This window comes from Somniosus microcephalus, chromosome 2 (genome assembly GCF_052327205.1).
Source record: "Somniosus microcephalus isolate GS21.2 chromosome 2, FLI_Smic_1.0, whole genome shotgun sequence".
Lineage (NCBI taxonomy): Eukaryota > Metazoa > Chordata > Chondrichthyes > Squaliformes > Somniosidae > Somniosus > Somniosus microcephalus.
In genome coordinates this window covers 272541283-272564020 of record NC_140988.1, presented here as the reverse complement: position 1 = coordinate 272564020, position 22738 = coordinate 272541283, and the positions used below count along the sequence as shown (strand labels likewise).

Below are 22738 nucleotides of genomic sequence, written 5' to 3'. Positions count from 1 at the left end.
GACCGTCTCCCCTTTGCGTCAGTTTTGACACCAGCCACTAAGGGTTTTTTTTACCCTCATTGCTTTCAGTTTGCTATGTTGCCTTACTCGGTCAAATGCTGCATTGATGTCACGGGCAGCTATTCTCTCCTCTCCATTGACATTCAGCTCCTGCATCTATGTCTGGATTAAGACCGTGTTGAGATCTGGAGCTGAGGTGACTCTGGCAGAACCTGAACTGAGCATCGGTGAGCAGGTATCATAGAATGACGCAGCAAAGATGGAGGCCATTAGGCCTATCGTGCCTGTGCCGGCTCTTTGAAGGAGCTATCCAATTAGTCCCATTCCCCTGCCCTTTCCCAGTAACCCCTCTATCCAAACCCCTCATAGCTTTGAACACCTGTATTAAATCTCCCCTTAACCTTCACTGCTCTATGGACAACAACTGCAGCTTCTCTATTCTCTCCACATAACTGGAGTCCTGCATCCCTGGTACCATTCTAGTAAATCTCCTCTGCACCCGTTCTAAGGCCTTGACAACCTTCCTAAAGTGTGGTGCCAACTTTAGGAAGGATGTCAAGGCCTTAGAATGGGTGCTGAAGCCTAACCAGTGTTTAATAAAGGTTTAGCATAACTTCCTTGCTTTTGTACTCTATGCCTCTGTTTTTAAAGCTGAAGATCCTATATACTTTTTTTTAACAGCCTTCTCAGCTTGTCCTGCCACCTTCAAAGATTTGGGTACATACACCCCCAGGTTTCTCTGTTCCTGCACCCCCTTTAATATTGTACCATTTAGTTTATATTGCCTCTCATTCTTCCTACCAAAATGCATCATTTCACACTTATTTGCGTTAAATTGCATCTGCCATGTGTCTTCCTATTTCACCAGTCTGTTCGTATCCACCTGAAGTCTGTTACTATCCTCCTCGCTGTTTACTACTTTTCCGAATTTTGTGCCATCAACAAACTTTGAAATTATGCTCTGTATACCCAAGTTATTAATATCTGTCAAAAGGAGCAGTGGTCCCAATACAGATCCCTGGGGGACACCAAGTTATTAGTGAGTCGATGTCGCTTGGTAGCGCTATTGATGACTCCTTCCATCACTTCACTGGAGTAAGCTGGCTGATAGGGTGGTAATTGGCAAGGTTAGATTTATCCTATTTGTGGTGAGGACAGTCATTCACTTTGTCAAGCAGATACTAGTGTTATAGCTGTACTGGAAGAGATTGGCTAGGGAGTAGCGAGCTCTGGTGCACAGATCATGGGCACTAAAGCCGGGATGTTGTCAGCGTCCATAGCATTTGCTTTGTCAAGTGCACTCAGCCGCTTCTTAATGTTCCATGGAATGAACTGAATTGACTGGACACTGGCATCTATGATGGTGGGTGCTTCGAGGAAGATGAATAGGCACGTTCGGATGAAGAATCTTGCAAAAACTTTAGCCTTGTCGCTTGTTGGCTAAAATGAACTGGGAAAATAGATTAAAAGGTAAGATGGCAGATAAGCAGTGGCAGACTTTTAAGGAGATATTTCATAACTCTCAACAAAGACATATTCCAGTGAGAAGGAAAGACTTTACGAGAGGATGAACCATCCGTGGCTTACTAAGAAAGTTAAGGAGGGTATCAAATTGAAAGAAAAGGCATACAATGTTGCGAAGATTAGTGGTAGGCCAGAAGATTGGGAAATTTTTAGAAACTTGCAAAGGATCACTAAAAAAATAATAAAGAGGAAGAAAATAGATTGAGAGTAAGCGAGCAAGAAATATAAAAACAGACAGTAAGACCTTCTACAAGTATATAAAAAGTAAGAGAGTAGCGAAAGTAAACGTTGGTCCCTTAGAGGATGAGACTGGGGAATTAATAATGGGAAACATGTAAACGGCAGAGACTTTGAAACAAATATTTTGTATCTGTACACCTGTATATAGCACTGAGTAGTAATTTGTACAGATCAGTTCCAGTGTGAGCCATGTTGAGTAAACACCTGTTGTACCGTTCTCCTGCAGTCTGTGTCTTATTATACACAGACACACTTGGGACACCTAAAAAAGGGGCCCGACGAATTTAGCTGTGCCCTGAATGCGTATGCAGATTGGGCGCGGGCCGTACCACTGCTAAATTTGCCATAGTTGAGCCCAATTTACGCTCAGAAAGCAGGTGTAACACATACGAATTTCTACACTAAAGTCTTTAATGATTCAAAATGAATCAGATCCACAAATCCATCACTTATATATTTCTAAGTCAGGATGGTGTGTGACTTGGAGGGAAATTTGGAGGTGGTGGTGTTCCCATGCACCTGCTGCCCTTGTCCTTCTAGGTGGAAGAGGTCGCAGTTTGGGAGGTGCTGCCGAAGAAGCCACATCCACTGGCTCACCTTTGTCCACCCTGCTTGTTATATCCTCAAAGAACTCCAGCAAATTTGTCAAACATGATTTCCCTTTCATAAAACCATGTGGACTCTGCTTGACTGCATTATGATTTTCCAAATGCCCTGCTACGGCTTCCTTAATGAAGGACTCCAGCATTTTCCCAACGACAGATGTTAGGCTAACTGGTCTATAGTTTCCTGCTTTCTGTGTCCCTCCTTTCTTAAATAGGGGTGTTACATTTGTAGTTTTCCAATCTGCTGGGACCTCTCCAGAGTTCAGGGAATTTTGGTATATTGCAATAAATGCATCCACTATCTCTGCAGCCACTTATTTTAAGACCCTGGAATGCAGGCCATCTGGTCATGGGGACTTGTCGTCTTTTTGTCCCATTATTTCACCAAGTACTTTTTCCTTAGTGATAGTGGTTATCTTTAGTTCCCCCCTCCCTGTGGCCCCTTGATTATCCATTATTGGGATGTTGTTAGTGTCTTCTACCGTGAAGACAGATACAAAATATTCGTTTAGAGTCTCTGCCATTTCCCCGTTCCCCATTATTAATTCCCCAGTCTCATCCTCTAAGGGACCAACATTTACTTTAGCTACCCTCTTCCTTTTTATATACCTATGGAAGCTCTTACTATCTGTTTTAATATTTCTTGCCAGTTTACTCTCATAATTCATCTTCTCTCTATTATTTTTTTTGGTCATCCTCTGCTGGCTCTTAAAAATTTCCCAATCCTCTGGCCTCCCACCAATCTTGGCAACATTTTGTATGCCTTCATTTTCAATTTGATACCATCCTTTACTTCGGTTCTCCCTTCTCTTAAAATCTTTCTTTCTTACCGTCTCTCTCTCGCTCTCCATCCAGTACTTGCCCTATGGGTGAGATTGGGAACCTATTGCCTAGGGTTCATTGGCCATGGACTTGTGCCAAAACAATTCAGTGGCACCTCTGTACCCCAGTGCACACTCCGTACCCCAGACACATGGTGTCACTCTCCATGCTCCATTTGGTAATGCTTCACCAGTAATGCCAACTCTTGCGAATTAATCGTGAGACATGCGACTTTAATGAAAATTTACCACAACTCCTGAAGGGTGTTGATAATGGGTAGGATTTAGAATCATAGAATGGTTACAGCACAGGAGGCCATTCGGCCCATGCCGGCTATCTGCAAGAGCACTTCAGCTAGTCCCACTCCCCCACCCTTTCCCCACAGCCCTGCAAATTTATTTCCTTCAGGTACTTATCCAATTATCCTTTGAAAGCCACGATTGAATCTGCCCCCACCACCCTTTCAGGCAGTGCATTGCAGATCCTAACCACTCGCTGCGTAGAAAAGTTTTTCCTCATGTTGCCTTTGATTTTTCTGCCAATCATCTTAATTCTGTGTCCTCTGGTTTGCGACCCTTCCACCAATGGGAATAGTTTCTCTCTATCTATTTAAAAAAAGTTTTTGGTAAAGCATTTTCAGATGCAGTAATAAAGAGCTGTGACGTGTTAAGAGATTAAATAAAGCCACAAATGAGGTTTACAAACCAAAAAATAGCAACTCATGGGCCTAGAAATTGAAATTGGTCTGTGACATGAAAGTTGCCGGTGTCACCGTAGCCTCTAGTTAGCGGGCGCTGAAAATGGTCGCACTGATAGGAGAGATAAATTCGCGCTGGGGACTAAAGATTTGTAGTCCAGTGCTAAACTCACCATCTAATGCCCTCCTGGTGGCGTTACTCCAGACATCAGTGCCGAAATGGCGTTGCATCTTCCAACAGGCTCTGGAAGCGAGGCTATGAGTTTGCTAGGCTAGGTTTGTGGGATATTCAAAGGGCAATGCAGTGTCAGTTGCTTAAAAGGGCAATGCCTTCAAAACTGATAAAAATAAAATTTAAGTAAAAAAATGCAGTTTTCAGCCCTTACAGCTCTACTGCCTTTTAACAAAAATTAACATTTGAAAAAACATTCCCAAATGGGAGTCTTCAGCTCTTAAAGCTGAATTCCCTTCCGCACCTCAAAGAAAATGGGAAAAGTGCTTCAGCACTAACACAAATGGCTTAGCAAGCCAGGGAAGGGGAACCCAGGGTCTCGCTTGCAGCAGTCCAGCTTTCTGCAGGGGGGTCAGCACTGTAAGAGAGGTCCTCTACCCACAGGGCCCGGGAGACCCGCCAGAAAGAATGACGTGGGACCAGATCATCGAAGCCGTCACTGCCAGCAGTGTCGCCCCCACGACTTAGCTCCAGTGCTCAAAGAAGCTTCATGACCTCAGACCAGTGGTCATGGTCAGTGAATGCATCTTCAAAAGCCATCTCCTACCAAATGCATCACTAACCTCACACACTTCTCAATGCACGACACCCCCCCGCCCCCCCCAATCACTCACCTACCAACAATCTGTACCAATCACGAGGCATACCTCCCATTCCTAGTTTCACCTCATCACCTTGGAGGAGACGGTGCTGGCCATTCTTGGCAGGGAAATGTCTGAGTCCTTGGTCAGCGACGGGGCTGAAAGGATACAAGACGCTGGTATCCTCATATGTTATCCTCCTTCTCACATGCACCTCTTGCTTTCCCACCCTCCCCTCACCACAACTCCACCCTAGTGCCTGCCGCATTTCACACACCCAAGAATTGCAGCCTGCCCAGCCAGTCGTTGACCAAGAGGGAGAGGAAATTGAAGAAGAAGAAACACCGTCACTCGATTTCACACTCCCAGCCACCAGCTCCTTAAGGTCGACCAGCAAGGCCATTTGCAGTGTCCCCCACTGAAAGTCAGCAGCCTTCCACCAGCTATGCTGCAGCCACTGGGGTAGCACTGCGTGACATCAGTAGGATAGGCAAAGGCACACTCAAGACAGTCACTAAGGGAATGCATAAGGGTGATGAGTTGATTTCTTGATGTCATATTGGAAGGATAGATGTATAAAGTTGGATTGGAAAGTTTGCTTTGTGGTGGCTTTTATTTAAGCATTGTGGCCAAGAGGACGCTGTAATGGTCTTCAACTTCTTCCTCAGGAAGTGATGCAGTTGGTAGGAGATCCCCAGAGCCTGATAATCTAGAGTACTTAAGGAAGTGGCCCTAGAAATAGTAGATGCATTGCTGGTCATCTTCCAAAATTCTACAGACTCTAGAACAGTTCCCATGGATTGGAGGGTAGCTAATGTTACCCCACTATTCAAAAAAGGTGGTAGAGAGAAAACAGAGAATTATAGACTGGTAAGCCTGACATCGGTAGTGGGGAAAATGCTAGAGTCCATTATAAAAGATGTAATAGCAGAGCACTTGGAAAACAGTGACAGGATCGGACAAAATCAACATGGATTTACAAAAGGTAAATTGTGCTTGACTAATCTACTGGAATTTTTTGAGGATGTAACTGGTAGAATAGATAAGGGAGAACCAGTGGATGTGGTGTATTTGGATTTTTAGAAGGCTTTTGATAAGGTCCCGCTTAAGAGATTAGTGTGTAAAGTTAAGGCACATGGGATTGGGGACAAGGTACTGACTTGGATAGAGAACTGGTTGACAGACAGGAAGCAAAGAGTTGGAATAAATGGGTCTTTTTCCAAGTGGCAGGCAGTGACTAGTGGGGTACCGCAGGGATCGGTCCTAGGACCCCAGCTATTCACAATATATATTAATGATCTAGTCTAGGGAACTAGATGTAATATCTCCAAGTTTGCAGACGACACAAAGCTGGGTGGGCGTGTGTACTGTGAGGAGGATGTAGAGAAACTCCAGTACGATTTGGACAGGTTGGGTGATTGGGCAGATGCATGGCAGATGCAGTATAATGTGGATAAATGTGAGGTTATCCACCTTGGTGGCAAAAACAGGAAGGCAGATTATTATCTGAACGGCAATAGATTGGGAGAAGGGGAAGTGCAACGCGACCTGGGTGTCCTTGTGCACCAGTTGCTGAAGGTAAGCATGCAGGTGCAGCAGGCGGTTAAGAAGGCAAATGGTATGTTGGCCTTCGTAGCGAGAGGGTTCGAGTACAGGAACAAGGATGTCTTGCTGCAGTTGTACAAGGCCTTGGTGAGACCACACCTTGAGTATTGTGTGCAGTTTTGGTCGCCTTATCTGAGGATGTTCTTGCCATGGAGGGAGTGCAACGAAGATTCACCAGACTGATACCTGGGATGGCAGGAATGACGTATGAGGAGAGATTGGGTCGATTGGGCCTATACTTGCTGGAGTTTAGAAGAATGAGAGGGGATCTCATTGAATCTTATAAAATTCTAACAGGACTAGACAGACTAGATGCAGGAAGGATGTTCCCAATGGCCGGGAGTCCAGAACCAGGGGTCAGAGTCTAAGGATAAGGGGAAAGCCATTTAGGACAGAGATGAGGAGGAATTTCTTCACCCAGAGTGGTGAACCTGTGGAATTCTCTACCACAGAAGGCAGTTGAGGCCAATTCATTAAATATATTCAAAAAGGAGTTAGATATATTTCTTAAGGCTAAAGGGATCAAGGGATATGGGGAGAAGGCAGGGACAGGCTACTGAGTTTGGATGATCAGCCATGATCTCATTGAATGGCGGAGTAGGCTCTAGGGGCCGAATGGCCTACTCCTGCTCCTATCTTCTATGTTTATGTTTCCTCTTCTGCTTCCTCCTCTTCTCTGCTTCCTCTTCTGCGTCTTCCTCTTCCCTCTGTGAGCAGATGCTGTAAATCTGAAATAAAAGCATAAAATGCTGGAAATACTCAGGTCAGGCAGCATCTCAACCCGAGACGTGAACTGTTTCTCTCTCCACGGATGCTGCCTGACCTGCTGCGTATTTGCAACATTTTCTGTCTTCTCAGCGGCCTTCCTCTACCATCCTAGGCCTTGCAAGCGTCCAGCAGCACTCCCTGCACACTTAAAACATCTTTCAACATGTACGGCAGCAAGCCACTACTTCAATAAAATAAAAATAAAGTTCAAAAGCTTAAATGCAAACTTATCTGAAAGATGTGTTTGTCCCTTTAAGAGGAGCTGACAGTGGCTCTGAGTCTGCTGAATGATGGATTTTCATGGTGAGCTTAGGACCTAGTGCTGAACTCAACGCTAAGGTCCAAGTTTGCCAAGGTGATGTTTGATGTCACCTCTCCCACATTACAACAGTGACTCCACTTTAAAAGTACTTCATTGGGTGTAAAGCGCTTTGAGACGTCCGGTGGTCGTGAAAGACACTATATAAATGTAAGTCAGTCTTTCTTATTAAATTTGCAGGGCCATCGCTCTTACCGGGAGCGCTGCTGGACCTCGGAAAATGGCGGACACCGCGGGACCTGCCACCAGCTGGCGAAAGAGCGGCGGCCACCGTCTTTTCGCTACAATTTGATGGTAACGGGTGGCGTAAAGCACCTAAATTTTTAGCCATGATTTCTTACCAAATCTCATGATTTTTAAGAGTTTGTCTCATGATTTATGAGACAGTGGGTTGGCATTACTAGTAGTGTTATCAGCTTCTTGCTACCATGCTCCTTTGTTTTCTTTCCACGCAGTGTTGTTTTCCAGCCAGAAATGGAGCTGCTGGTGGCCGTTCACAAGACCCATGATCAGTGCGTCTTTGCTGCCAGCAAAATAAGTAAATGCATTCTATATTCAGCCATGCCATCTATTGCATGACGCTCTTGCACTGCAACGATCTAAAAGTGCCTAAAAATAATCAGAGCAGATATTAAGCATACATTTTTAAATTAAAATAATGAATTATTAAATTAATTATATATTTATTCACTTTGAAACAGTGAGCGCAGTTCAAATCCCTGTGTGATGATGCCAAGCGGAAACTTCCAGTGACATGAGAATGAGTCATATTTGAGTAGGAAGAAGCTTGTGAAATATCCAAACAGATTAAATCACATTTGGGGTCTAAAAAATGTGCATTAATTAGTGTGGTGTGAAGAGTGGAGTTAAGTTGCTGGTGATGAGTGGGTTGGTGTTCGTTGCATTGTGCCTATCTGAGTGAGCGAGCGAGCGGCTCTTTGCCCTGCCCCTACTGTCGGAGCTCGCTTGCTCAGACTGATTACGTGTGTTTTTTTCTGACCGGGGTACTCACTCACTCACTTAGTCAGTCAGTCACCCAGTATCACTCCCGAGGCTGCAGCTCAGAACAAGGCAGCTGGAAGTTTCCGTAAAAGAAAATAAGACGAGGTTCTTGGTTATTTGCCCGTTAAGTTTCTTGACAGAATTCAATCGGGACTTAATTTGTTTAACTCTGAGGATTTATGTGAATTTGTGAGTAAGACAACAACTTGCTGGAAAGACACAGAGCGCGAGAGGAGAAATCACTGAACGACAGGGAAAAGTGCAGCCGACCAGGGAAAACCCCGCGCAGCCGCCACTCGAGTGAGGGGGAGCGGAGAGCCGGAGAGGGAGAGCGGAGAGGGAGTGAGGGGGAGCAGAGGGAGTGAGGGGGAGCGGAGAGCCTGAGGGGGAGTGAGGAGGAGCGGGAGCGGAGAGGGAGTGAGGTTGAGCGGAGAGCCGGAGAGGGAGTGAGGGGGAGCGGAGAGGGAGTGAGGGGGAGCGGAGAGCCGGAGAGGGAATTCGGGAGTTGGGGAGTTAAGGAGAGCCGGAAGCCGGAAAGCGAGTGAGGGGGAGCGGAGAGCCGGTGAGGGAGAGTCGGAGAGGGAGAGTCGGAGAGGGAGTGAGGGAGAGTCGGAGAGGGAGTGAGGGAGAGTCGGAGAGGGAGTGAGGGGGGAGCGGAGAGGGGGAATTGGGGAGTGAGGCGGGTTTACGGAGGGATTACCGAGCTGAGCTGAGCCGGGCCAGGTGGCGGGACGATGGCACTCCAGGCTCGGGCTCTCTACGATTTCCAGAGCGAGAATGTGGGTGAGATCTCGGTGCGGGAGGACGAGGTGCTGACCGTCTACAGCGAGCACGACATCGAAGGCTGGCTGGAGGGGGCCAACAGCCGCGGCCAGAGGGGCCTCTTCCCCGCCTCGTACGTGCAGATCCTGCGGGCTGGGGGCGATGCTGTGCCCGGTGCCGTCGAGACCCCACCCGCCGCCTCCCGCTATGCCAACGTGCCGGGCGGCGGCTACGACAGCCCGGCGGTGCCGGTGCCCAAGCCCCAGCCCCCCAGCGGCTACCCCCTGCCGGCCTGCCCCGCCGTCAGCACCTTCTGCCCCCCGCCTGTTGGCCCGGCGGGCGGCGGCCTGGGGGGGCAGCAGCACCAGGCGTCGGGCAGCGGCGACGACGACGACTGGGATGATGACTGGGACGATAACTCGACGGTAGCGGACGAGCCGCTGTCCGTGAGCGGCGGCTATTCGGATTTCGACGGGGCGGCCCGTTATAAAGTGAGCACGGGGGCCGGCGGCCGTGTCGGGGGCTCGGTTTCCTCCTCTTCCTCCGCCGCCGCCGGTTCTTCCTCCAAGAGCACGGCCACGGTCAGCAGGAACCTCAACCGCTTCTCCACCTTCGTCAAGTCGGGCGGCGAGGCGTTCATCCTGGGCGAGGCGGCCGGCTTCGTCAAGGACGGCGACAAGATCTGCGTGGTGGCGGGCCCGCACGGCCCCGAGTGGCAGGAGAACCCCTACCCGTTCGCCTGCTCCATCGACGAGCCCACCAAACAGACCAAGTTCAAGGGCATCAAGAGCTACATCTCGTACCGCCTGGTTCCCAGCCACACCCAGAGCCAGGTCAACCGCCGCTACAAGCACTTCGACTGGCTGTACGGCCGGCTGGTGGAGAAGTTCCCCGTCATCTCGGTGCCCCACATCCCCGAGAAACAAGCCACCGGCCGCTTCGAGGAGGACTTCATCTCCAAGCGGAAGAAAGGGCTGATCCTCTGGATGAACCACATGACGAGCCACCCGGTGCTGGCCCGCTGCGACGCCTTCCAGCACTTCCTCACCTGCAACGACGAGAAGGCTTGGAAACAGGGCAAGAGGAAAGCCGAGAAGGACGACATGGTGGGGGGCAACTTCTTCCTGACGCTCAGCACCCCGCAGAGCCCCCTCGACCTGCAGGAGGTGGAGAGCAAGGTCGACGGATTCAAAACTTTCACCAAGAGGATGGACGAGAGCGTTTTCCAGCTCAGCCACACCGCCAACGAGTTCGCGAGGAAGCAGGTGGTGGGCTTCAAGAAGGAGTACCAGAAAGTCGGCACTTCTTTCCGATTGCTGAGCCAAGCTTTTGAGATGGACCAGCAGTCCTTCTCGGTTGGACTCAATCGTGCCATTGCATTTACTGGAGACGCATACGATGCTATAGGAGAACTCTTCGCAGAACAGCCCAAACAAGATATAGACCCTATAGTGGACTTATTGGCACTTTACCAGGGGCACTTGACCAATTTTCCTGATATTATCCACGTCCAGAAAGGTACCTGTACAGTTTTTTCCATATTCTCTATACACCTGTGTGCAAGCGGTCATGACCAATGTGCCTTATGTTGTGGAACAAATTGTGATTTTATAACCTTCAGATTTGTTTGTGGTATAGTGTATTAATTCAAAACAACTCCAGGCAAGTAAATGTTATAAATGTATTTTAAATAATACAGTATTTGAAACCTGCAGCAGCTTCTATCCTTGGGGACTGGACTAAATCGTACACTTAATGGTGCCAACAATACCTTTTTTAAAAAACTTGAGTCATCAAAAAAATCTTTTGTCAGCCTTGATTCCGGTTGTACCCTTGCCTCGGAGTCAGAAGGTCGTGGGTTCAAGCCCCAACCAGAAACTTGAGCACATAATATGGGCTGACACTTCAGTACTGAACTGTCTGAGGAGCCATCTTCTGGATGAGACCTTGAACCAAGATGCCCTCTGCCCTCAGGTGGATGTAACACGTCCTATGGCACTCATCAAAGATGATGAGGGGAGTTCTCCCTGGTGTCCTGGCCAATATGTATCCCTCAACCAACATCACTAAAACAGAATATCTGGTTGTTATGTCATTGCGGTTTCTGGCACCTTGCTATGCACAAATTGGCTGCTGGGGTTCCTACATTACAATAGTGACTACATTTTAAAAAGTACTTATTTGGCTGTAATGCATTTTGGGACATCTTGAGGTCATGAAAGTCATTACATGAATATATAAGTCCTTTCCTTTTTCAACATTTACAGGCAGGTATGATTAATTTCAGTTTTTAAGGCAGCAGTATTAGATTTTTTAGAAGACCTTGCAGCTTTCATTGCAGTAATCTGTCTACTTCAATGCCTATTTTCAAAAAGTGCTACTGGAATGCAACTTTAAGAAGGTTAAATGCGTGGCTTAAAGAGTGGTGTGGGAGGCAGGGGTTTTGCTTCATGGGGCACTGGCACCAGTACTGGGGGGGGGAAAAGGGAGCTCTTCCGTTGGGACGGGCTCCACTTAAACCAGGCTGGAACTGATAGAACGGATTCTTTTACCCTCAGTCTGGTTCAGCAAACACTGAGTCGAACAACTGGAGAATTCGAACGATTTATTATCCGCTGAGTCTTACTCTGATATATCGACACCGACTCCTGCAAGAGTCTGCGAATCCAACAGAGCAAGCAGTTTGTCCTACAGTGTGTTACATTATTATACTTGCATTTGAGAAGACATTAACACATCGTACAGTCTGCACCAATCCCGAGCTGTGCACGTATACAGTTAATTTGATTTCCTGGCCTGGCAGTTTGAAATAAAGAAGTCACATTTTACTGAATGGGTTACAGTTAAGTAAATATCCTGGTAATGGGTTCCTGATCACCTAAACATTATGGTAATGCGTTTGCAATCACGGTAATGTGTTTTCTGATCGCCTATTGTCTGTATAACTTCTGCACTCTGCCTTACATTGTTTCTAACAGCAAGGTGTAACATTGTGGGCGCCAGCCATATTAGCAGCCAAAGATCAGTTTAGCCTTTTTATTTTACTTCTTGCTGCCTTCACAGTTTCTTGTTTCTATTTCCTTGACCTTGGTATTCTCAGAACCAGTGCCCATGCGAATCGAATAACTAGGGCAGTAGATAGGGCGTTAAACTAATGAAGCGGGGAGTGGTGCAAGGATTCAGGAAAGAGTAAATTTAAAAGCAGCAAATTTAAAAGCAGCAAGAGAAATGTCAAGGCTCTAGAGCAGAGTTTTGGGTAAAAATAAGCAGAGTGGGACAGAGAGTGACAAAGGTAATAGGGCATAGATGACATCAGGGAAAAATAGAATAAAGTCAAAGCTAAAGGCTCTATACTTGAATGCGCGATGCATTCGCACCCAAATAGATGAATTAATAGTGGATATAGAAATTAAAAGGTTTGATCCAGTAGCCATTACAGAGATGTGGTTGCAAAGTGACCAAGGTTGGGAACTAAATATTCTAGGATACTTAACTTTTTTAGAAGAGATAGGTAAAATGGAAAAGGAGGAGGGGTAGCCTTGATAAAGGATGGGATAAAGACAGTAGAGAGAAAGGATCTTAGCTCTGAAAATCAAGTAGAAGAATCAGTTTGGGTGGAGCTAAGATACAGCAAGGGGCAGAAAACATTGGCGGGAGTTGTTTATAGCCCCCCCCAAACAGTAGTTGTAATGTAGGGCAAAGTATAAATCATGAAATTAGAGGTGCATGTAACAAGGGTAATATAGTAATCATGGGGGACTTTAATTTACATATTTACTGGGCAAACCAAATTTGCAGTAATAGTGTGGAGAATGAATTAATGCAATGCATACAAGATAGTTTTCTAGAGCAGTATGTTGAGGAACCAACTAGAACAGGCTATTTTAGATCCAGTATTGTGCAATGAGAAAGGGTTAATTAATAATCTTGTAGTAAAGGGGCCTTTAGGGAAGAGTGATCATACTATGGTAGAATTTTATATTGAGTTTGAAAGTGATTTAGTTAAATCTGAAACTAGGGTCTTGAATCTAAACAAAGTAAAATATGTAGGTATGAGGGGCGAGTTGGCTAAGGTAGATTGGGAAACTACATTAAAAGGTATGACAGTAGACAAGCAATTGCTAGCATTTAAAGAATTAATACATAATGTACAACAAATATACAGTTTAAGGCACAAACCTCACAGGAAAAGTGGTCCAACCGTGGCTAACAAGAGAAGTTAAAGATAGTATTAGATCAAAGGAAGAGGCTTATAATGTTGCCAAAAGGAGGAGTAAGCCTGAGGATTGGGAGGATTTTAGAATTCAGCAAAAGAGGACAAAGAAATTGATAAAGAAAGGGAAAATAGAATGAGAGAGTAAACTAGCGAGAGACATAAAAACAGACTGTAAAAGCTTTAGGTACGTAAAAAGGAAAAGATTAGCGAAAGTAAATGTGGGTCCCTTACAGGCTGAGACAGGAGAAATTATAATGGAGAATTAGGAACTGGCAGCGAAAATAAACAAATACTTTGTGTCTGTCTTCATGGAAAACGCAAAAAACCTCCTGGAAATAGTGGAGAACCAAGGGTCTGTCGAGAATGAGGAACTGAGAAATTAGTATTAGAACAAAAAAGTACTGGAGAAATTAATGGGACTGAAAGCCGATTAAATCCCCATGACCTGATGGCCTACATCCTAGGGTTTTGAAAGAGGTGACTATAGAGATAGTGGATGCATTGGTTGCCATTTTCCAAAATTCCATTGATTCTAGGATGGTTCCTGCGAATTGGAAGGTAGCAAATGTAACCCCACTATTTAAGAAAGGAGGGAGAGAGAAAACTGGGAACTACAGACCAGTTAGCCTGACATCAGTTGTAGGGAAAATGCTAGAATCTATTATTAAGGACGTGGTAACAGGGCACTTAGAAAATAATAAAAGGATTGGGCAGAGTCAACATGGATTTATGAAAGGGAAATCATGTTTGATGAATCTGTTAGTTTTTTGAGGTTGTAACTAGCAGAATAGATGAGGGGAAACCAGTGGATGTGGTGTATTTTGATTTTCAGAAGGCATTCGATAAGGTGCTACGCATGAGGTCATTAAACCCAATTAGGGCTCATGGGATTGGGGGTAATAGAGCATGGATTGAGGATTGGTTAACGGACAGAATACAGATAGTAGGAATAAACGGGTCACTTTCGGGTTGGCAGGCTGTAACTAGTGGGGTACCACAAGGATCAGTGCTTGGGCCTCAGCTATTCACAATCTACATCAATTATTTGGGTGAGGGGACCAAATGTAATATATCCAAATATGCTGATTTATATAAAGCTAGGTGGGAATGTAAGTTGTGAGGAGGCTTCAAGGGGATATAGACAGGCTAAGTGAGTGGGCAAGAACATGGCAAATGGAATATAATGTGGCGAAATGTGAAGTTATCCACTTTGGTAGGAAAAATAGAAAAACAGTTTTTTAAAATGGTGAGAGATTGGGAAATGTTGCTGTTCAGAGGGACCTGGGTGTCCTTGTACATGAATCACTGAAAGTTAACATGCAAGTACAGCAAGCAATTAAGAAAGCAAATGGTATGTTGACCTTTATTACAAGAGGATTTGAGTAGAAGAGTAAAGATGTCTTACTGCAATTATATAGGGCCCTGGTGAGACCACACCTGGAGTATTGTGTACAGTTTTGGTCTCTTCCTCTAAGGAAGGATATACTTGCCATAGAGGGAGTGCAACAAAGGTTCACCAGACTGGTTCCTGGGATGGGGGGATTGTCCTATGAGGAGAGATTGAGTAGATTAGGCCTATATTCTCTGACGTTTAGAAGAATGAGAGGTGATCTCATTGAAACATACAAAATTCTTGCAGGGCTTGACAGGGTAGATGTAGGGAGGATGTTTCCCCTGGCTGGCGAGTCTAGAAACAGGGGTCACAGTCTCAGAATAAGGGGTCGGCCATTTAGGACTGAGATGAGGAGAAATTTCTTCACTCAGAAGGTGGTGAATCTTTGGAATTCTCTACCCCAGTGGGCTGTGGAGGCTCAGTCATTGAGTATATTCAAGACCGAGATCGATTAGGTTTTTGGATATTAAGGGAATTGAGGAATATGGGGATAGTGCAGGAAAGTGGTGATGAGGTGGAAGATCAGCCATGATCTTATTGAATGGCGGAGCAGGCTCAAGGGGCCGATGGCCTACTCCTGCTCCTATTTCTTATGTTCTTTTAACACGAGCACAGTATGATGTACATTTACAGTACTGAAACTGCTTGTTTCAAGCGGCCATCTAGTGCTTGTATGTATACAATGTGGTTATTTTCTTATGATCACACTGAGATGTTCATTTATTAAGGAATGCTTCTATAATAACTTGATGACTTATTAGAGGTGGGTGGAATGAAGAGTAGCGACAAATGCTTTTAACTGTGATCCCATGGTGTTAACTCAAAAAATGAGTTCTCCTGTGCCCTGCTCAACATGGTCCCTGACTGATGGTTGACCTCAGCCAATATATAGTGCCTTTAATGTAATAAAATGTCCCAATGCGCTTATATAATAAATCATAACATAGCAGCACCTTAGTATGTTAAAATGCGCCACAGCGCTTCACATAATGGTATAAATTGTGCCCCTGTCTTTTAAAGGCAAAATTATAAAAAAGAAATTTACACTCTGGATTGATTGGGATTTTTCAGTGTATTGAATGTCCCAATCCTCCATTACCCCTGGCTGCTGATTTACACAGGAACTGGTTATAAAACCAGTGCAGAGATGTTCTTTTGGAGGTCAGGTTGCAGGATTGTTGACCATGTTCTAAGTGCCTCTTCTATTACCAGGAGGCCAGTGTAGCTGATGCTCATTGATTGCAGTGAAGCAGAGACCATGTCAACGTTTGTGAATAGTTTTGATGGGTGTTTGAAGGAAAGAGAAAAAAGTGATATGGGAACAGGACGGGCACATGGGATTAGGACTACTGCTCGTGTGGAGGATAAACACGGTTTGGTTGGGTCAAACTGCCTGTATCTGTGTTGTAATTCCTCCCTCAACTAATAACTACCCTCTTTTCTAAATAAAATGAGTGGATTTGTTATGATGTTTGTGGGATGTTGCCGCCGAATGGATGCCACATTTGCTCATATTAGTGGCTATGCTTTAAAAGTAATACATTGTGAAGCGCTGCGGCGCATTTCACCATACTAAGGTGCTGCTATGTTATGATTTATTATATAAGTGCATTGGCACATTTTATTACATTAAAGACACTACTGTATATAAAGGCAACTTGCTGTTTAGCAAAAGTTGAGGGTTCAGCTGCAATATGATTTGCTTATATTAGCAGAAGAATTAGGAGCAGGAGTAGGCCATACGACCCTTTGAGCCTGCTCTGCCATTCAATAAGATCACGGCTGATCTTCGACCTCAACTCCATTTTCTCATATCCCTTGATTCCTCTAGAGTCCAAAAATTTATCTGTCTCTGCCTTGAATATACTCAACGACACTGCCTCCACAGCCCCTTGGGGTAGAGAATTCCAAAGATTCACAACCCACTGAGTGAAGAAATAATTCAGATGTTATAAGAATCTGATTTATTCCTTGTGGCAAAACCGAAGCCATTGTTTTCGGTCCCCGCCACAATCTCCGTTCTCTAGCTACTGACTCCATCCCTCTCACTAACATCTGTCTGAGGCTGAACCACACTGTTTGCAACCTTGGTGTCATATTTGACCCTGAAATGAACTTTCGACCACATATCCGCAGCATAACAAAGACCGCCTATTTCCCCCTCCGTAACATCGCCCGTCTCCGCCCTTGCCTCAGCTCATCCGCTGCTGAAACCCTCATCCATGCCTTTGTTACCTCTAGACTTGACTATTCCAATGCACTCCTGGCTGGCCTCCCACATTCCACCCTATGTAAACTTGAGGTCATCCAGAACTCGGCTGCCCGTGTCCTAACTCGCACCAAGTCACGTTCGCCCATCACCCCTGTGCTCGCTGACTTACATTGGCTCCCGGTTAAGCAGCGCCTCGATTTCAAAATTCTCATCCTTGTTTTCAAATCCCTCCATGGCCTCGCCCCTTCATATCTCTGTAATCTCCTTCAGCCCCCCCTCCCCCCGAGATATCTGCGCTCCTCTAATTCTGCCCTCTTGAGGATCCCTGATTATAATCGCTCAACCTTTGGTGGCCGTGCCTTCTGTTGCCTAGGCCCTAAGCTCTGGAATTCCCTGCCTAAACCTGTCTGCCTCGCTACACCTCTTTCCTCCTTTTATGACGCTCCTTAAAACCTACATCTTTGACCAAGCTGTTGGTTACCTGCCCTAATTTATCCTTATGTGGATTGGTGTCAAATTTTTTGTCTTAAAATACTCCTGTGAAGTGCCTTGGGACGTTTTACTGCGTTAAAGGCGCTATATAAATACTGTACAAGTTGTTGTTGTTTGCTTTTTGATAGGTAGTGTATCAAACCCCAGTATATTCAAATGTTAGGAACTGCTAAAAATGCAGTTGATTTCTATTTCCCAACCCAGCCCCCAACCGCTTTCTTTTCCATGGCAACCATTTTTAAAATCCTTCACAAAAAGTGATGTGATGTTACAGTATTAGAGAGTCATGAAAAGTGCATCTTTTACTTCAGGTCATGCAGCAATTTAATTACATTTTTGATGCCCAGTCACACACAATCTCAACATTGGGGCTGTTTACATTAAATTACTCCATGATCTATCTTTCCTGTTTCTTGTCTTCCTTACTGTTTCTTTTAGATCACAATCACAAGTCAATTAAATCTCAGCGTTTTAAAATCTGATTTGTTGAATTTCTAAAGTATTTTGAAGTATTTTCCATTGTAACAGACCTTGGATAAGTATCAAACCCTTTAATTCCTTTCCCAAATACTTTAAAGAGGAGGAAAAATGGGTTCTGCCTTTTTTCCATGCACTTGATTTCATTGTTCTATATCAGTAATAGTGATGTATAGTAAAAATCTGACACTGAAAGAGGGATGAAGCCAAGATACCTTATTGCTAATAGTTCATCCCTTTTTTCTACTGTTTATTACACTGAGATGAGTAGTGGGGTGCTGAAATGGTCCTTTTTTATAAAATGTTTTTAGTCCAACAAGGAAGTAGGTAGTGCTAGATCCAGTTCTACGAGATGAGATGGGACAAGTCGGTAAATCAAGTTTCGGAACATCCATGAAACAGAAAATATAATATAATTAGTGAATATAAAAATTTGAAAAGCGAAGCGAACAGTCTTAAGCTATTTGATTGTTCTAAAAGAAATTTTTCTAGAAATCTAGGGAAAGGAGTAGGCCATTCAGCCCCTTGAGTCTGTTCCATTATTCATTAAGATCATGGCTGTTCTGTACCTCAACTCCATTTACCTGCCCGCCCTTCATATTTCTTGATACCCTTACCTAACTAAAATCTATCGATCTGAGTCTTGAAAATTTCAGTTGACCTCCGCATTCACAGACTTTTGGGGGAAGAGCGTTCCAGATTTCCACTTACCTTTTGTAAATTTGAATAGTAAAAAATGTTTAGTGAGATTAAAAAAAAGATTGATCCAAGATAAATTGAAGAGGCAAAAAAATATTAGTATGGCTAACAGGCTGTTTTTGGGGGGAAAAAACTGGCAAGTCACAGAAGAAAATAGTGAAGGGTCTTATAAACTGATAAGTAAAAGAATAGTGGTAGGGCAAGGATAATTGGAGAGAAAAAAAGAAATCTAATGGAGGATGAAGGAGAATGTCAGAGGTACAAAATGAGTATCCAATTTCCAATTAAAATGCTTTATTGGCATGAAAGTTTACAGAGAACCATATTGCCAAAGCTTACATAGCAAAAAGGTACAGTTTTCCAACATTCTGTAGGTGTCAATCGATTTGACATTTGTTGGGTACATACAATATTACTTTTAAACAATATTAATTTTAAACAGTCTTTGTACTTCATTTGGTACGTTCAATATTAATTTTAAACAGTCTTAATTTTAAACAGTCCTCAGGTTGTGACATGTTGTTACATATTTGGCCCCAAGGTATGGTCTGTCTCCTTCTCCTAGGACTAATCTCAATTTTGACAGATCATCCAATTCCTTGAAATCTGGGGTTGTTTGGCTTAGCTTGTTGAATAATATGTTTCTTGATGTGTTGAATTTTTCGCATTTTAGGAGGAAATGCATTTCTGTTTCAACCTCGCCAGCCAGACATTGATCGCATATTCTATTCTCTCTAGGCTGCCAGGATTTCTTGTATCTGCCTTTTTCAATTTCCAGTTGGTGGTCGCTTAGTCTGTACCTGGTGAGGGTCTGTCTCTGTTTTGTGTCTCTGATGGTCGTGAGGTAGTCTGCCAGTTTATATTCTCTTTTTAGGGCCCGGTAACATTCTAATCTGCTTTGGCTTTCGGTTATTTTGTTCCAATGTTCCAGGTAGGTTTCTTTGCATTTTTTAATGATTTGGTTCACTCGGATTGGTGTTTGGGCGGCTGTGTTGGTCTGGGGCTGGTCAGGGTCCGGCTGAGTACTTAGTTTCCGTAGCAGTTGACTCAGGGGACTCTTTTCTGGGTTTAGCTCTTGGGTCTGAAAGGCTTTGAAATGAAGGGTGTCTGGGGAGCTAGATTTGAGGTGATTTAGGAAGTTTAGTGCTCGTTTTTGGATGTTTATTATCAGTGGGTATCTGCCTAGTTCGGCTCTGCATGCATTTGTTGGCGTTTTCCTTTGGGTGCGAAGGATGCTTCGGCAGAATTCTGCATGTAGGGCTTCTATTGTATGTTTTTCCCATACATTGATCGCAATGTAATTTGCTTTGGTTTACATAAGTGTGTGATAACGGCAATGGAAGGGTACAAGAGGAAGAGGTGACTCAAGTAGATAGGATAACTTTCATAGATAAGAAAGTAGTACTGAAAAAAACTGGTGGAACTTGCTGGAAGAGGCACCAGATGCTAATGGCATACATGCAAGAATGCTGAGATAAGTCAGAGGAAATAAGAGACTGACCACAATCTTTCAAATATCCTTGAATATGGAAGTTGTTCAGAAAATCAGAAGGTTGCCAAAGTAACTCCTCTTTTCAGAAAGCGAGAAAGGAATAAATCAGGTAACTATAGAGCAGTCAGTCTAATAGTACTGGATGAGCTTCTAGAAGCTATAATATAAGGGATAAAATTAATACTCGCTTGGAAAGATGTAGGCTAATACAGATAAGTTAAAAGCAAATCCTGTCCGACACATGTGAGTTCTTTTCAGGAAAAGTGTATTGATAACGGAAATGCAGTGGATATTGTCTAAACAAATTTTCAAAAGGTACTTAATCAGATGTTGCATGGAAGGCATGTTGGTCAAATATAAGGCACAGTAGTGAAGGGATTGGACCGTGTAATAGTTAATGGATCTTTTACTGGACTGGAGGGATGTAAGCCCAGGGGACAATGTGAGGCCCATTCATATATAATTTAAAAAATGATCTGGACAGGTAAAATTTGCAGACAGCATACAAATAGGGAGCGTGGTTAACCGGAGGACTGTAAGCAACTTCAGGAGCTTGAAGGTTATTAGATTGGGCAAATAGATGTTAAATGAAATTTAATGCAGACAAATGTGAGGAGCTTCTTTTTAGGAAGAAGAATGAGGAGAGGACACAGACACTAATTGAAAATTCTTTAAAAGGAATAGAAGAGCAGAGAGACTTGGGGCTCAATACACAAGTCTGAAAGTGGGAGATCAGGTTGATAAAGCTGTTTATTAAAATAATAAAGCAAATGGAATCCTAGGTTTTGTAAATAAAGGCATAGAGTACAAATAGAAGTAATGCTGAACCTATACAAATCATTGGTTGGGCTGCAGTTTGAATAATGTGTGGCTGATTCTTGATCGCGGGAAGGAGCTGACCATGCTTTTGTGCAATTGGAGTGGCTTCTGAAGCACAGCATATTTGGCGAGATCAGTTCATTAAAATGACTAACTTTCTGTGCCTTGGCCTCACGCACAAGGAGCAGCTGGTAGACGGGGCATAAGAGTGCAGCAGCTTTATAGGGCTGATGTACCGTTTTAACTGGGGAATGATGGCTATGCCCAAGAAGAGGTTCACAGGCGCTGTGAGGACTGCTCCCTTCACAGAACCAACCCTGGAGATGGGCAACAGAGTCTCCTGCATCATGGCCAAGAGTGCAAATAAGGAAGAAGTTCTCTTAGAATGAGGAAGAGTACCAAGGTGGGACTGGCTTTAAAAAGAGTGCATGCTCAAAGGAGAAGAATGCAATTAACTGTCTGTACTAAGCAGGCACACCATAGCATGTTGCCATATCGGTAATGGGGAGCCTACAAAGCATTGACTCTGCCTCAGATATCCCTCTCCTAGATATAACATCTTTAAAGCTGCAGTTCCAGCTTGGTGGCTGCCAAAGGGAAAGACTTTGTTTCACCAAACGACTATTATAAGCTTTGTCACTAAATTACACTACCTCCTAAAGCTACTTGCATGCCTTGTGCTTGTCCTTTCACACAGGCTAGAATATAGGCTGGTCATTGCGATGCATTCATTTTGCATCCTGCTGAAAGCGTCTGTTTTGTTTCAGCACTTTAGGAAGGATGTCAAGGCCCTGGAGAAGGTATAGAGGAGGCTTACCAGGATGATAACAGGGATGAGGGACTTCAGTTATGTGGAGATATTGAAGAAGCTGGGGTTGTTCTCCTTAGAGCAGTGAAGGTTAAGGGTAGACCTAATTTCTTTTAATAAATTCATTTATGGGATGTGGGCGTCGCTGGCATGGCCAGCATTTATTGCTCATCCTCAATTGCCCTTGAGAAGGTGGTGGTGAGCCGCTGCCTTGAACCGCTGCAGCCCGTGTGGCGAAGGTACTCCCACAGTGCTGTTAGGTAGGGCGTTCCAGGAATTTTGACCTAGCGACGATGAAGGATCGACGATATACTTCTAAGTCAGGATGGTGTGTGATTTGGAGGGGAGCTTAGAGGTGGTGGTGTTCCAGTGCGCCTGCTGCCCTTGTCCTTCTAGGTGGAAGAGGTTGCGGGTTTGGGAGGTGTTGCTGCAGTGCATCTTGTAGATGGTACACACTGCAGCCACAGTACGCCGGTGGTGGAGGGAGTGAATGTTTAAGGTAGTGGATGGGGTGCCAATCAAGCGGGCTGCTTTGTCCTGGATGGTGTCGAGCTTCGAGTGTTGTTGGAGCTGCACTCGTCCAGGCAAGTGGAGAGTATTCCATCACACTCCTTACTTGTGCCTTGTAGATGGTGGAAAGGCTTTGGGGAGTCGGGAGGTGAGACACTCGCCGCAGACTACCTAGCCTCTGACCTGCTCTTGTTGCCACAGTATTTATATGGCTGGTCCAGTTAAGTTTCTGGTCAATGGTGACCCCCAGGATGTTGATGGTGGGGGATTTGGCGATGGTAATGCCGTTGAATGTCAAGAGGTGGTGATTAGACGCTCGCTTGTTGGAGATAGTCATTGCCTGACACTTCTGTGGCGCGAATGTTACCTGCCACTTATCAGCCCAAGCCTGAACGTCGTCCGGGTCTTGTTGCGCGCGGGCATGAACTGCTTCATTATCTGAGGAGTTGTGAATGGTGCTGAA

At 44.7% G+C, this 22738-nt stretch overlaps 1 protein-coding gene across 2 annotated transcripts in view; it reads left to right on the top strand.

Annotated features, from left to right (window-relative positions):
* Window positions 1-9038: 9038 nt before the first annotated feature.
* The window catches only part of LOC147123401 (sorting nexin-18-like), a 66335-nt gene continuing 52635 nt past the window's right edge, over window positions 9039-22738 (top strand). The window contains exon 1 of one of the 2 annotated variants that reach the window (XM_085972408.1): window positions 9039-10675. In XM_085972408.1, coding sequence (XP_085828534.1) covers window positions 9130-10675 — 1546 coding nt within the window. In that variant the 5' untranslated portion in view covers window positions 9039-9129. The remainder of the gene's footprint in view (window positions 10676-22738) is intronic. The other variant, XM_085972399.1, reaches the window with a different exon arrangement.